General features: G+C 36.0%; 1 protein-coding gene across 3 annotated transcripts in view; it reads left to right on the top strand.

Moving 5' to 3' along the window:
• The window catches only part of HEATR5A (HEAT repeat containing 5A), a 164,296-nt gene extending 149,757 nt beyond the window's left edge, over nt 1–14,539 (top strand). For all 3 annotated transcript variants that reach the window (XM_075531220.1, XM_075531222.1, XM_075531221.1), the window contains 4 exons: nt 103–327; nt 11,541–11,692; nt 13,383–13,596; nt 13,989–14,539. In XM_075531220.1, coding sequence (XP_075387335.1) covers nt 103–327; nt 11,541–11,692; nt 13,383–13,596; nt 13,989–14,284 — 887 coding nt within the window. In that variant the 3' untranslated portion in view covers nt 14,285–14,539. The remainder of the gene's footprint in view (nt 1–102; nt 328–11,540; nt 11,693–13,382; nt 13,597–13,988) is intronic.
• Nucleotides 14,540–15,181: the final 642 nt, after the last annotated feature.

Below are 15,181 nucleotides of genomic sequence, written 5' to 3' on the forward strand. Positions count from 1 at the left end.
CCTATTCACAACTTCTCATAATTCAGATGCCTCATGATTGATTGTTCATAATATTGGCTGAAATCCATATTTTTTATTTTTTCAACGTATCTCGCTTTACAGGGAGCATCTCAGTTCTCCCTACTATACTGTATCTCACAACTGGAGTCCTCAGAGAGACTGCTGTGAAGTTACCTGAGGGCCACTTATCTTCAACAGTTGCAGCTTCCCTACAGGCTCTGAAAGGAATTTTGTCTTCTCCCATGGCCCGAGCAGAAAAGAGCCACGCTGCTTGGACTGAGCTGCTCCGTAGTGCTCTGACAACAATTCTGGACTGTTGGCATCCAGGTAACCCAGGCTCTTTGGAAGTGCTTGTTAAGTTGTACAAAACAAGAGCAACAACTTTGTGAGGATAAGCCATTTACCTAGTAAACATTTGGCAATCTATCAGATACAGATCATGTCTACTACACATGTGTTTACGAGATATATTCAAGTATACTTATATTCTGATTTTCGTATCTTTATTCTTTAAGCAATTAAACTTAACCATATATATTAAGTTCAAATATAATGGTAAGTTTATTATCCTTACTCTACTATGTGACTGAACAAGTTACAGACTTCTCAAAGCCTTCATTTCCTCATTACTAAATTAGAATATTATGTTGCAGAAAATTGTTAGAACAGTAGCATAATATATAAAAAGCATCTAGCTTTTACCTGGCACATACTAATAAATTATAGCCAGTATTATTTTCTGTATCCATAAAAATGCCTTTCTCAAATAGCAGTTTATTCAACTGCTATTTGGACTTCATTTAAATAGACCTTGAGGAATCATTAAGGTGTTAAGGAAGGGGAGTATGTGATGGAATGTGTATCTCTAAAGGATCACTCTGGCAGCCACATACAGAAGAAAGCAAGACTGCTGTATGTAAGGAGAACAAAGACGAGGATGATAAAAACTAAAATGTGAAGCATGTAGCAGCAGAATTTACTGATCGTATATGCCCAGAGTTGACAGAGTAGGGTAACTTGAACAGTCTTGGTGCCATTAACAGAAGTGAGATGCCACATGATAATTAGGGGAACTTTAGGTCTAGAATTCAAGAAAGTTAGCTTGGACTCATGATGATTTCAGACTACAGTATTTGTGAGCTGACCATTCAACCTATGAAATCAACCTGCCTGACTTTATAGAGCAAGAAGAGGACCAAGATCAATAGGAAAGGAGAATCAAATGATAAAGCAATCACAGAAGACAAAAGACTGTTCTAGAATACATTTTATTCAGCATCATAAAATACATGTATTCTTATGAGGGGGATACAGAAAGTTCGTGGGAAAATTCCACTGTCTTTTAAGTCCATATTCTCATGAACTTTTTGAAGTCTTCCCATACTTGGGGGTTAAGTAAAGATGGGGTAGGGATTGGAAATAATATTGGGAACTAGAGTCCCAGTGTAAGCAAAAAGAAATAAAATTCACAGCACAGGTAGAAAGGACTGGCCTCAGACCATGTGAGGGAAAGAAAAAGAGGTAAGGGTGGAAAGTAACAGAAAATGTCATATAAAAGGTTATGATAAGCTTGTCTAAGAAGAAGAAAGAAAAGCTAAGGAATTGGGAGTAGACCAGGACATTGAAGAATTGGCTTAGCTACTAAAATTAAAGAATGTTCTAATCATGACAGGTAAATGTTTGCTGTGTGGCAGAGTACTGAAAACAACAAGTGTCCATTATTTGACCGTTTCTGTGGGTTCTGACTGTTCGGATGTTGGCTGAAGGATTCACTGGACAATCCATTCCCAAGATGACTCTTTCAAGTGGCTTTCAAGGGGCCTCAGTGTCTTAACTGGCTATTGGCAAGAAGCTTCAGTTCCTTAACCACATGGACCTCTGAATAGAAATATATGGCTTAGGAATCCTTTCGTGTAATTTTGATCAAAGAGAATGAGAATAAGGAAATCTCATGGGGGTGGGCTTTGAAGGAATTGTAGATGAAATGAGAAGCTCAAGAGAGCTTCATCACATTGAAAGTAAAACAACATTTTTACTAAATAGACTAGCTCACTCTGCTACAGGTTCAAGTAACACCATGGTTAGCAATACGCTCTCTAGAGCAGTGGTTCTCAACCTTCCTAATGCCGGGACCCTTTAATATTGTTCCTCAAGTTGTGGTGACCCCCAACCATAAAATTATTTTCGTTGCTACTTCATAACTAATTTTGCTACCGTCATGTAAATATCATATGCAGGATGTATTTTCATTGTTACAAATTAAACATAATTAAGGCATAGTGATTAATCACAAAAACAATATGTAATTATATATTGTGAAATATTTATTTCTAATTACAAATAAATGAAATTTTGTCTTGAAGCATAGTGTAGCACATGAGTAATAGTGTTAATATCACAACAGTAAACTACCTTGCTACATAGGTGAAAAGCCAACGTCAGTGTGAAGGTTGATGTCCTTTTTTCTCACCAGATCAGCATATCTGCATGTGGGCAGACCCACCTGGAAATGGATAGAGGAGCCAGCCGTGTCTCGGTTCCTAAGACCATCAGAAATATGAGGTTTATTAGGGAATCAAACAGGTTATAAAATAGTAAGAATACTGCCCTTTTGTCTGCAGCACCTCTTATCAGCTGCATGATCCCTTGGTCTCTGCTTTTGTGGCCCAGGAAGCCCACCTGCCACTCTAGTTCACTGCTTCATTGCCTCATGGTGTGGCAATGATGTGGGTCCTCTGCTCTGTCTCACCGTCTCCAGGCCTTCACCTCTGGCACATCTGCTGCCTCCACCTCTCAGGCAGGGATCTTGCTCATCCTTCACTAGTGCATCTTCTTTCCTCTGAAATGGTTCTGTCATTCCCAGAGGAATAATTAAAAACTGACCAACCCACTCTGTTAGTGTTTCACCCATCTTATTTACTTGGCCACACACAACCATATGGTAAGAATTACAAAGACTTACAAATAGAAGGGCTATAAATAAGTAATTTCACTCGCACTACTTCTGGTCGTTTTTTGAGGATTAAATATAAAGTACTTATAACAGTGCTAGCATAACTTTAAAATGTAGCCTGTGTCTACTGCACCTTAGAATAATTCAGATTCCGTATGGATCGTGATGAGTTGTACGAGCCCCCAATAAAGGGATTTAAAAAATAAAATTATTCAGATACCTTTTATAAAACAAATCACACCCATTTATTTATTGCTATTAGGTCACTCACCTATCGAATACAGAATTACTCCCAAGATTTCTCTGACAAGCTAGTGTAGACTGTCCTCCTCTGTCACTTTCTATTGTCTTTTAATATTATTTTATATTCATGACCTTATCTGTAGCTGAAATGAAATTTATTTGGTTCCTGGTTTATACTATGTCTCCTTTTCTGATTCATATTTTGTTTGTAATTTCTAGATGTTTATTAAGTATTTGTTGAATAGCAAACTTACTATGTTAATATATCATTTCTCCATAAAAAATCATCTATTTAAAAAAATAATAGTAATCTATTTTTGTACAATATAATGGGTTGAATTTGCCACACCTTGTTCTTTTCAAATAGCATTGAATTTCTTAGCAAGTTGATGAAAATTACTTAATAAGACTATGACTTTGGAAAATGAAAGCTGTTTACTTCTAATGTCCCCTCCCCGAAATGATGGAGACCTATGCACCTATTCTAAAGTGTTCCTCCTGTTGAGAAATGGTATGTGTTGACAAAACACAAATGTATGTGCAGTTGACACATGTTAGCAAAATGTAAATACTTTAAACTTAAAAATTAAAATAAAACATTTGCTCAAGCATTTCTGTATTACTGCATAACAAAAACAATTACAATATAATAGTTAACATGTAGTAAGCACTGTATTGCTACGTGCTATCCTAAACGTTGAGCAATTAACTTAATCGTTATAATCGTTATAACCCTAAATGCATGTATTTTTGTTATTCTCATTTCAAAGTTAAGAAAACTGAAGGCAGAAAGGTTAAGTATCCCATCTACTAAATATATACAAATTCATATACAAATTCAGTTTGAAGTTGAATAAAATTAAAAGCAGTCTAAAAGAGTCAAAATATGGCATTGGACATTCAGTTAAGTGCTGGGCTGATACTGTTAAGATCAGCCATTCAAACCCACAAGCCAATAATCTACAGGAGAAAGATAGAGGCTTTCTTGGAAACGCTGTGGAGTAGTTCTGGTCTGCCTCACAAGGCTGCTGTGAGTGGAGCTGAGTCAACAGCAGTGGGTAGAAGGGGATAGATATCCCAACTGAATTTAGTGACCGTATTAAGAATAGATTTGATGCATTGAGCACTAATCATCAAATGCCAGATGTGATGATATCAGAGAGGTTGAATGTGAAAAGCGAAAGATCATGGGAAAAGAGAAGAAAAAAAGGATCAAAATGGACATCAGAAGAGACTCTGGAATTTGTTCTTGAAGGTAGAAGAGAAGGAGTGCTGGTCCAGTGGTAGAACTTGTGTCTTTATGCAGAAGACCTTGGTTTGATTCCTGGCAGTCACCTCCTATGTAGTCCTCATTCATCTGTCAGTGGCACCATGTCAATTGCTATAATGGTAAGGTGACCAGATTTTAACATTAGTAAAGTGGGACACCATTGATAAAACTCATATCCTGACGAAATAGCCACATGGCAGCCGAAAACCGTGTACCCTAGCTTGTTGTGCATTCTTTCCAAAAATCTGGATTTTTTAAAACGCCACGGGACGTGGAAAAAATTGTTTAAAATTGGGACGTCTGGTCAATGGTGAACAGATTGCAGCATATCTTGCACACTAGACACACTAGGAAGTAAGGCCTGGAAATCTTATTTCCAAATATCAGCCAATAAAAATTCTGTGATCAAACTGATCAAAGAGAAATCATGGGACTGAACAGTATTTTGTTCTGTAGTACATAGAGTCCCCCTGACTCAGTGTGCTGAGTAAGTAGCAGCTAACAAGAACAACACAAACACAATGAAACAGACAATAAACACCACATCCAGATACATCTGCATGAAGCCAATGGACTCCATTAAATGCCTCAGGGTACAGAAACTTTCAGAAACAAGTCTTCAAAAGTTGACAGAAGACAAACCTACTGTATCTGACACCCAAATTAAGACTTATACTTTACGGAATTGTGAGAAAATACATTTCTGTTTTATAAAATTACCACTTTGTGTTGTTTTGTTGTATATTGTTGCTTGGTTTTGCTCTGTCTTGTTTCGTTCATGTTATTATCTCCACATGTCTGTCTAAATAAGATAGGCTAGATGAACAATCTGGAGGAAAAACAACAGGACCAACAGTTCCGGGGGGAAATGGGATAGGGGGAGGTGGGGAGTAAAGAAGTGGTGTTAACAAACCCAGGAACAAGGGAAGAACAAGTGATCTAAATTGGTGGTGAGGTGGGTGTGGGACGCCTGGTAGGGCATGATCAAGGGTAATGTAACGAAGAGGTATTGCTAAAACCCAGGTGGGAACGGACCATGATAGTGGGACAGGAGGAAAGTCAAGGGAAATAGAGGAAAGAGCTGGTAGGCAAAGGACATTTGTAGAGGTCTAGACAAAGACATGTACATATGCAAACATGTATATGAGGATGGGGAAATAGATCTATGTGCCTATATCTATAGGTTTAGTATTAAGGTGGCAGAAGGACATTGGGCCTCTACTCAAGTACTCCCTCCATACAACAATACTTTCTTCTATTAAATTGGCTTTCTATGATGCTTACCCGCCTGACACAACTGGTGAAAACAAAGCAGGTGAATAAGCAAATGTGGTGAAGAAAGCTGATGGTGCACGGCTATCATAAGATATAGGGTTTGGGGTCTTAAAAGCTTGAAGGTAAACAAGCAGCCATCTAGCTCAGAAGCAACAAAACCCACATGGAAGAAGCACACCAGCCTGTGAGATCACGTGATGACGAAGGGATCAGTTATCAGGCATCAAAGAACAACAAACCGTATCATTGGGTGTACACCTCTATGATACGATCACTGAGGACAAACAGGTGCATAAGCAAACGGGGCGAAGAAAGCTGATGGTTCCCAGCTATCAAAAGAGATAGCGTCTGGGGTCTTAAAGGCTTGAAGGTAAACAAGTGGCCATCTAGCTTAGAAGCAATAAAGCCCACATGAAAGAAGCATACCAGCCTGTGAGATCACGAGGTGTCGAAGAGATCAGGTATAAGGCATCATCAGAACAAAAAAATCTTACCATAGTGAATGAAGGAGGAAGTGCAGAGTGGAGACCCAAAGCCCATTTGTCAGTCACTGGAGATCCCCTTGAGAAGGGGTCTAGGGGATTAGATGAGTCACTCGGTGCGATGTAGCACTGATGGAGAATACAGCTTTCCTCTATTTTGTAAATGCTTCCTACCTCTCTTCCCGCCCCCTCCCCCCACTATCATGATGCGAATTCTACCATGCAAGTCTGGATAGAGCAGAGGTTGTACACTGGTGCAGATAGGAGCTGGAGGCACAGGGAATCCAAGGCTGATGATACCTTCAGGACCAGGGGTGTGAGTGGTGATACTGGGAGGGTAGAGGAAGAGTGGGTTGGAAAGAGGGAACCGATTACAAGGATCTACATGTGACCTCCTCCCTGGGGGACGGACAACAGAAAAGGGGTGAAGGGAGACATCGAACAGGGGAAGATATTACAAAAAACAATTTATAAATTATCAAGGGCTCATGGAGTGGGGAGCAGGGAGAAAGGGTTAAAAAAAGAGAGGACCTGATGCAAAGGGCTTAAGTGGAGAGCAAATGCTTTGAAAATAATGAGGGCAATGAATGTACAGATGTGCTTTACATAATTGATATATGTATGGATTGTGATAAAAGTTGTTTGAGCCCCTAATAGAACATTATTTAAAATTATTATAAATTATTATAAATTTATTGTAAATTATTTATATATTGTATATTATATTATAAATATAAATTATTTATATTATATTTATATTATAAATTCATATAATATATAATATATTATAAATTTAAATAATAAAATTATATTTTATTATAAATTATTATAAATCACCACTTTGTGATACTTGCAAAATACATAAGTCAATTCAAAGAAATTATGAAATAAAAGAACTGAACAATTTCAAAGAGCAGCTTGAGAAGACAAAGTAAAATATTGTAATGAAATGTTCAAAGACCGGAGTTAAAAAATCTAAAAGGGAAGAACCTTCTAAACAATTCTCAAGAGAAAAGAACTAAAGAAAAAAATGCAAGTCTGAAGTGGAATATTAAAGAATTCTTTGGACAAAATAATGAGCAATACAAAAAATATCAAAAGAATATAGAATCACTGTACCAGGAAAAACTGGTTGACATTCAGCTATTTCAGGAATTAGTATATGATCAAGAACCAATTGTATCAAAGGAAGAAATCCAATACTCACTGAAAGAATTGACAAAATAACAATTGAGGTATTTCTGCGAAAAGGTGCCATGCTAGAAGTGCTTACATGTCTGGGCCAAGAATGTTCCCTGTCCACCTGGCTGGAAGATCCAGTTAATGCTCAAAGAAAGATGACTCCATGGAATGCAGAACTTAATCAGCATTATTATTAATGTCAAAACCAAGTAATATGCACTAAAGATAATTGGAGTAAAACATTGACAGAGAACTACCAGAAATTCAATTTGGATTCCAGAGAGTCCTTAGAACAAGGATATCATTGCTATTGTTACATAGATCTTGGCTGAAAGCAGAAAATACCAAAAATATGGTTTCCTGTATATCACTGACTGTGCGCTTGACTGTGTAGGCCGTGACAAATTATGAATTACTTAACAAAGAATGGGAATTCCAGAACACTCAGTTGTGTTTAAGCCCAGGTGGCCTCATGGCTTAAGCATCTGGCTGCTAACTGAACCATTAGTGGTTTAGACCCACCAGCTGTTACACAGAATGATGAAGCCATCTGCTTCTGTAAAAATTCCAGCCTTAGGAATCCAAAGAAGGGGTTCTAGTCAGTCCTTTAGGGTCACTCTGAATTGAAATCCACTCAAAGCAGTGGGGGCTTTTGGGTTAATTGTGCTCATGCCGAGCCTGTACATAGACAAAGACAGAGGCAGTTGTTTGAACAGAACAATTACGTACTACGTAGTTTAAAATCAGGAAATGTGATGATGGCAACAAATGTATATACGTTCTTGACACAATGGATGGATGGATGGATTGTGATAAGAATTGTATGAGCCCCCAATAAAATGATTTTTAAAAATCAGGAAATGTGTCTATTAGAATTATATCCTTTCACCGTACTTATTCCATCTTTGTGTACAACAAATAATCCAGGAAGCTACACTAGAGGAAGAAGAATATGGCATCAGGTTTGGAGGAAAATTCAATAGCTTTTAATGTGCACATGACATAACTTTGCTTGCTGAAAGCCAAGAGGGCTTGACGCACTTCAAAGTGAAAAATCAGTATGAATGACAGACACCTTAACAAAATGAAAATCCTTATAATGGAACCAATAAATAATAGCATCAGAAACAGAGAAAAGATTGCAATTATCAAGGATTTTTACTTGGATATACAATCAACTCCCCTGAAAGTAGCAGTCAAGATGTCACATGCCATGTGGCACAGGCAGATCTATTGCAAAAGATCTCTTTTTTAGTAGATTGTTGTCATTGTTTAAAAGGTCATGAAATTTTTCACAAGAATTTGTTCAATTATATTTCACACATAAAATGGCTTTCAAAGTTTCAACACTTAATTGTGGTTTTTCTGGTGTCCACACTTTATTTACCATAGAAAAAATGCATTCAGTTGCAGCATTAGTTCCTGGTAAGGACAGAGCATATTCCACAATTTTTAGTGCATTATTGTATGGAACATGGTTTGTTTCAAATTGATGAAATATTTTAACCATTTGTTCTCTATTGTGATTTTTGCTGATGCCCAAGATTTAACCTTTTCCTTATCGATATATTTTTAATAATAATATGTCATTAAAAAGATCATTTTCAGAAATATTACTGTATGGGAAATTTTGAGTAATATGAGCGAATGATTTTTGCACATCATTTCAATTAAGTTGTTGTTTTAATGTAACCCAATAAAAATGTTCAATATCATTGTAATGTACCGTCCACTCTTCTAAATAATCTGTGCAATTACTATAGAATTTTTAACGTGATTCATGATATCTGCACGATTTATTGCACCTTGTTCTTCTAACTGGCTTACACTATTACGGATAGTTAACAGAAGAAAATTATTTTCTAACCGCTCTTGACACTGAAATTGTAAATTATTAACTTCATTTGCTACTTCAATTACTGAAATTTTTTGTTGCCTTCAGTAAGTTTTATAGCATTTTGAAAAAGAGTTGCTTGATTATGTACAAACTCTAGCCAAATTTTTGAAGATTATTTTTCAAAAAAACTCTTCTAAAACTCTAGGACATTTATCCTGTGATAGAAAATAGGATTTCAAAGGATCGTATATTTTCAAAATTCTTTCGACAGCTGGCAAAAGAGCTAACCAGCGCATTTTACTGTATCCAAGTATTTTCTGATATTCGACTTCCGCAGTTTCACAAAATTCTTTAAGCATTTCAACGCGCAGTGTATATATAGAAATAAGAATATATTTTATAACAATATATTCCACATCTACAGGCAACAAATCAGCAGCTGTTTGAATGGCGTGTTATGCATTATGTGCACTGCAAAACCAACACCAATAGTGTTTTGATTTAGGTTTTTGTTTAATTTATAAAAAATATTATTTGTACCTCTTCTCCCTTTTCCTCCAAAATTTGTGTTCGTGTTGTCTGCACAATATGCAATCATTTTATATTTTAAAAGTTTTTCCAAAATATTAATAATGGAACTGAAAATTATTTCACAAGTTTCACCAGGCACAGAAACGAAATCTAAAATTCTAATTTTTATTCCAGTTTCCGAATCAAAAAATCTCATAATGGTTGGAAACAACTTTATATCCTTATGATTAGATGCATCAGAATATATGGATCTAAATTTTAATTTTTTCTATATTTTTGTTTAATTCTGTAAATGCATATGGGGAAAGCACATTACATACAATTGCCTCGGATTTTGTTGTAGCACAGGCAAATTTTTTGTTGATTAACTTTTTGACAACTTGTGATGTACACTCTATAGATCTGAAGGAATGATTGTGATTAATAGCATGAAAAGACATGTCCTTCTGCTAATACTAATTTCTTTTCTTCATAAGTTGTTTTCCAAAAAAATTCCTGTATTTTGGAGGAAGATGCAGCAATATTTAAATATCTTTTATGTTTATGTGTCCCCAAGTGCTTTGAAATATTCAAAACACTTCAAAATAGAATATGTGAAATATAATCTTCCCGCCATTCAAAATAGAATATTCACCATTACATTTCTCACATTTTACCATGTAATCGCTTTTGGTTTTTTTAATAAAAGGAAATTCACTTCTTAGATCATCATTGCGTTTGCATCCTCTGTTCTTACTCATTATGTTAAAAATCTAAAATAAAATTTAATTATATTATAAATTATTATATACATATTGCTTAAAAACATAGCAAGTAGGTACATAATTACATGAACATATTTTATTGTTAATTTATAAATTAAATTAATTTGATTGTTATAAAGTAACTATTTTAAAAGTTATTTTAATCCTATATTTCTTTCTAAATAATAACAATACTAATTTTTTTTTTCTTCTCTGAATTTGCCATAACGTAAATCATAATTGTCACTTTCGAGGCCAGCGCTAGACTTCTTGCCACCACTATAAAATATAAATAATACGAGTATTGTCTGCTAAATTCAAGAAAATTTAATAAATAAATTACTTCCCTAAATTATCTGAATAGCTGATTTGTTGACATCACTTGTTTAACCAGTACTAGCACCCAGTACGATGTGCATCATCTGAGAGATAGTTACAAAATATTTTCGTCGTTGCCAATGCCAAAACATATCATTGTTCATTAAGTCCAAACAATGGTGTTGGAATTTTAACAACTGATCAACAATGTGAACTTTGAAAAGCAGTTCTCGATAATCAGTTCTCAACAATTATTTGTTATTATTAGAGTTTAACCTCTAAAATTAACAAAAAATGATATAAAACTCATATCCTCGCAAGACAGCCGCACGGCAGCTGAAAACCGTACATTCCCTTCCTGTTCTCCCGCCGTTCCCGAGCTTGTGCATTCTTTCCGAAAACCGGGCTTTTTAAAAACCCCGCGGGACGTCTGCTCACCTTAACTTAGGATCATTATGAGTCAGAACCAACTTTATGACACCTAAAATTCCAATTCTGTGATACATAATTACTTATATTGCCCATCCTAAAACTCTACATTTGTGAGTGTTCTTAGAATCAGCCAATTGGTGTTTACTATTTGTGTCTGTTAGAGAAACTGTTGCTACCAAAGTTGAGACAGCTATACAAAGATGTATTCTAGGACCCGGGTACATTCACCTTAAGTATTGGGATCTGCTTCTAATAAATCATTCTTTCTTATTAGATGGAACACACCAAGAACTTGATGAAATAAGTCTACTTACTGCTGTCACAGTATTTATTTTGTCTACTAGTCCAGAAGTAACTACTATCCCATGCCTTCAGAACCGCTGCATTGAGAAATTCAAAGCTACTCTGGAAGTGAAAGATCCCATGGTAAGTACCTTTAGCAGAGAGATATTTAAATAAAACTAATTTAGGCTGCTGCAAAATATTTATGGGGGATTTTTCAGGCTCTAGCATGAAGTACCAGACTGGATTTTTTTTTAATATTCATTTCCTTGTGTTAAGAGTGTCCAGTTGGCTTTTTAAATGCAACATGTGCCCGTACCTTGTCCATGTCTCTGTGTGCACACTTCCCATGTGTCATCATAATTGTATATATCTGTCTGCTTGCCTGGGTATGTTTATGTCATCTTTTTTTAAATTTTCCTATGTATTTTCTTTTGGCTTGGTTTGATTTGGGGGCAGGCAGAGGACTACTGCCCTTTTGTTGTTGTTGCTTGGTATTAATTCATATTCTTTCAGGGAATAGGGTAAGTAATAGTGTTCGGGTTCTTTGGTCCTGAGAGTAAAAAGTAGTGGCAAAAAACTAGAGGAAATGTCTAAAAATATATAATTGAAATAGAAGCATTTTAAAATCTGTAATTATCTAGAATGTTCAAAGAGATTTTTACAAGATAAGTTGTAGCTCATTATATTGGATTTTCTACAGCACTGAAAGACTCCACTGTTACATGACTGAATGTGTGTGCATGACACTGTGATTTTTGCCTAAAATACTTTTTGAAATCTTCCAAAGATTTTTCTAATGTTTTTGTGGAGGAGGTTTTGTTTGTTCTTTACACATAGATTCAAGTCCATGAGGGGAGAAGGGGGCTTGAGAAAAGATAAGTTAATGGCCTATGTATTAGAGCTTAAATTCTGAGCATCCCTGGTTTGCAAAAGTCTTTGGATGGCAGTGACAGCACAAAATCTCTTGTCAGAGTCCCCACATAGATTAAGCCTCCATTTGATTCTTTGTGACCTTTGACCAAAGATCTTGCCTTCGGGCGGAATGCCCTCTATTCCTCTACAGTCATCCCAGGGAGGGCAGGCAGTCTCTCTTAGAGGTGTGCCTGGGTGGGTCCTTGCTGGAGTTCACCTTACTGGGGACAGACAGTACAGGAGGTTTCATAGGCATGGTCATGCCCCACCAGCCCCACCCTGACTGCCTTGGTCTTAGGACCCCAGACCAATCTTGTACATCCTTCTAGGTGGCATATGTACATGTCCCAGGCCGGGCTGGTTTCCTTTGCCCTCCCATGCCCTTCATAAAGCTTTGTCTCGAAACAGACCTTGAGGCACCAGGTTGGTCTCCTGCTAATAGTCTTCCTCATGCAGATGATGTATCTGTGTATTGCCTTTGTCTCTTTCTCCTTAAGTTACATTTGAGATAAGGTATCTTTTGCACCCTGAACGCCAGGATTATCTTTCCCTATCACACGCACTCACCAGCTCTTCTGGGGAAAGATGAGGCTTTCTGCTCCTGTTAAGATTGCTAGCCTGGAAACCCACAGGGGCAGTTCCCAGCTGTCTGATAGGGTTAGGAGGAGTTGGAATCAACGAGGTGCTTGTTGCTTGTTTTTTAGAGTTTTGGGTTTCACATGCATGTGACTCTGTCCCCACACCAAACTGTTACTACGACTGTTGGCATCCTGGATTACATCACTGTCTATATTTGGACTTCCAAAGTTAAAAATATTTAGAAATAAGCTTAAATAGCTCTGCTCTTTTATCTTGTGAAGCCTCTCGAGACTCTTAGAAATTCATAATTTACAGATCTCTTTGTCTCTTTCTTGGCTAGGTACAAATCAAGACCTATCAGCTCCTACTTTCCATTTTTCAGTGTCCGGATCCAGCAATTTCCTATCCATACATTTACTCTTTAGCTTCATCAATTGTAGGAAAACTACAGGAAATAGATAAGAGAAAACCTGAAGACATTAAGGAGCTTCAACTCTTTCAAGAAGGAATAAAGCTCTTGGAAGCGCTGGTAGCTGTTGCTGAAGAACAGTATCGTAAGTGTCAGCTGGAATTCAACTGACTTCAAAATCTCTCCACACCTTACAATTCTTTTGTTTTGAAATAGCTATTAGAAATCAGAATTTTTTTAAAAAGAAAAGAAAGAAATCAGAATTTTTGAGGTTATTGAAATGAAGTAAAATTTAAAGCATTTAATTAGTCATTTAACAGTGAATCCATTTTACATTCATTTAAATGCACATATTATTTTAATTTATGTGTTTATATTAATTTAGTATTAGTCAAATTAACTTATATTAATTTAGTAGAAGAGTTTGGGAGAAAAATGTTTTCTCTCTAAATCAGGAGAAGATATGTACTGAACAAGTACTCATAACTTTACATAATAAATATTGATATCCTAAGACTTAATTTGTTTATTTTCCAGGCTCTCAACTGGTGGCCTGTATTCTGCCTATCCTCATTTCCTTTCTTTTGGATGAGAATACCCTGGAATCAGCAACTTCCATCATGAAAAATTTACATGACTTTGCTTTGCAAAACCTTATGCAGATTGCCCCGCAATATTCATCAGTTTTTAAAAGTGTAATGGCTTCTTCTCCAGCCTTAAAAGCCCGCCTGGAGGCTGCTATAAAGGGCAATCAAGAAAGTGTCAAAGTCAAGCTGCCAGCATCTAAGCATACTAAGAATGCAAGCATCCAATTAAAAACCAGTTTCCTCTGATATCTCCTGCTTAATAGTAGGCACCTTAATACAACACTTGATCATTTCCTTTTCTTTTTTGGGGGGGGAGGTGGGGACAAAAGTGACATTTTAGACACAAATACATTTAGATGTCCAGTTTATTATTTTAAATAACTGGAGTGGTTTAAAATGAGGAAGATGTCAGTAAACTAGCATTGTGTGCGTGTGTGTTTCCCTTTTAAGAAATTGCTACAGAACTGAACTTAATAAAGAATCCCCTGCTTTAAAAATAAACATTTATTCTGAGAGTTTAAATACACATTGCACACCTAAATACTGTGAAGGATAAAGATTGGGCACTAAGGGTTCCAGGAAGCCTTAACTCTTTTATAAATCATCTATATATTTTACCCTAACAACTAATTTAAAATTCTGTCATATGCAATTATAAAAACATACTAGTTTTCTCAAGATAAATAATCTGAAAGCTACTTAAGCAAGCTGGGTCTAGAATTACCCATTATATGCTGGTTTAGGTTAATGACAGTCCTTGGGATTTGGTGCCTATAAATATAACTTTTCACCACTTTTTGCTTTATTTCATATTGGGTTAAAGGAAATGAAAATTTTACTCATTTAAAATAGAGTAGAGCATCTCTTGTTTATCAAATGGATTGTGTTGCCTCTATTCCTAACAATTTGGGTTTTTTTTATTTGTGACATTCTTATCAGTGTGTTTAATGTACATATTATATTTCATTCCACCTTGGATTTATACAATAAATTTAGATCAAATTTTTTAACATGAAACATATTTTAATATTTAAGAATTTAATGATAAAGTCATTGTTTGAAAAGTATTTTTTAATTGCCACTAATCATTGACTTTTAGCTTCTATCTGGATGAAGCATTATGTCAAAACAAAACATTTCCAT

This window comes from Tenrec ecaudatus, chromosome 14 (assembly GCF_050624435.1).
Source record: "Tenrec ecaudatus isolate mTenEca1 chromosome 14, mTenEca1.hap1, whole genome shotgun sequence".
NCBI classification, from domain to species: Eukaryota; Metazoa; Chordata; class Mammalia; order Afrosoricida; family Tenrecidae; genus Tenrec; species Tenrec ecaudatus.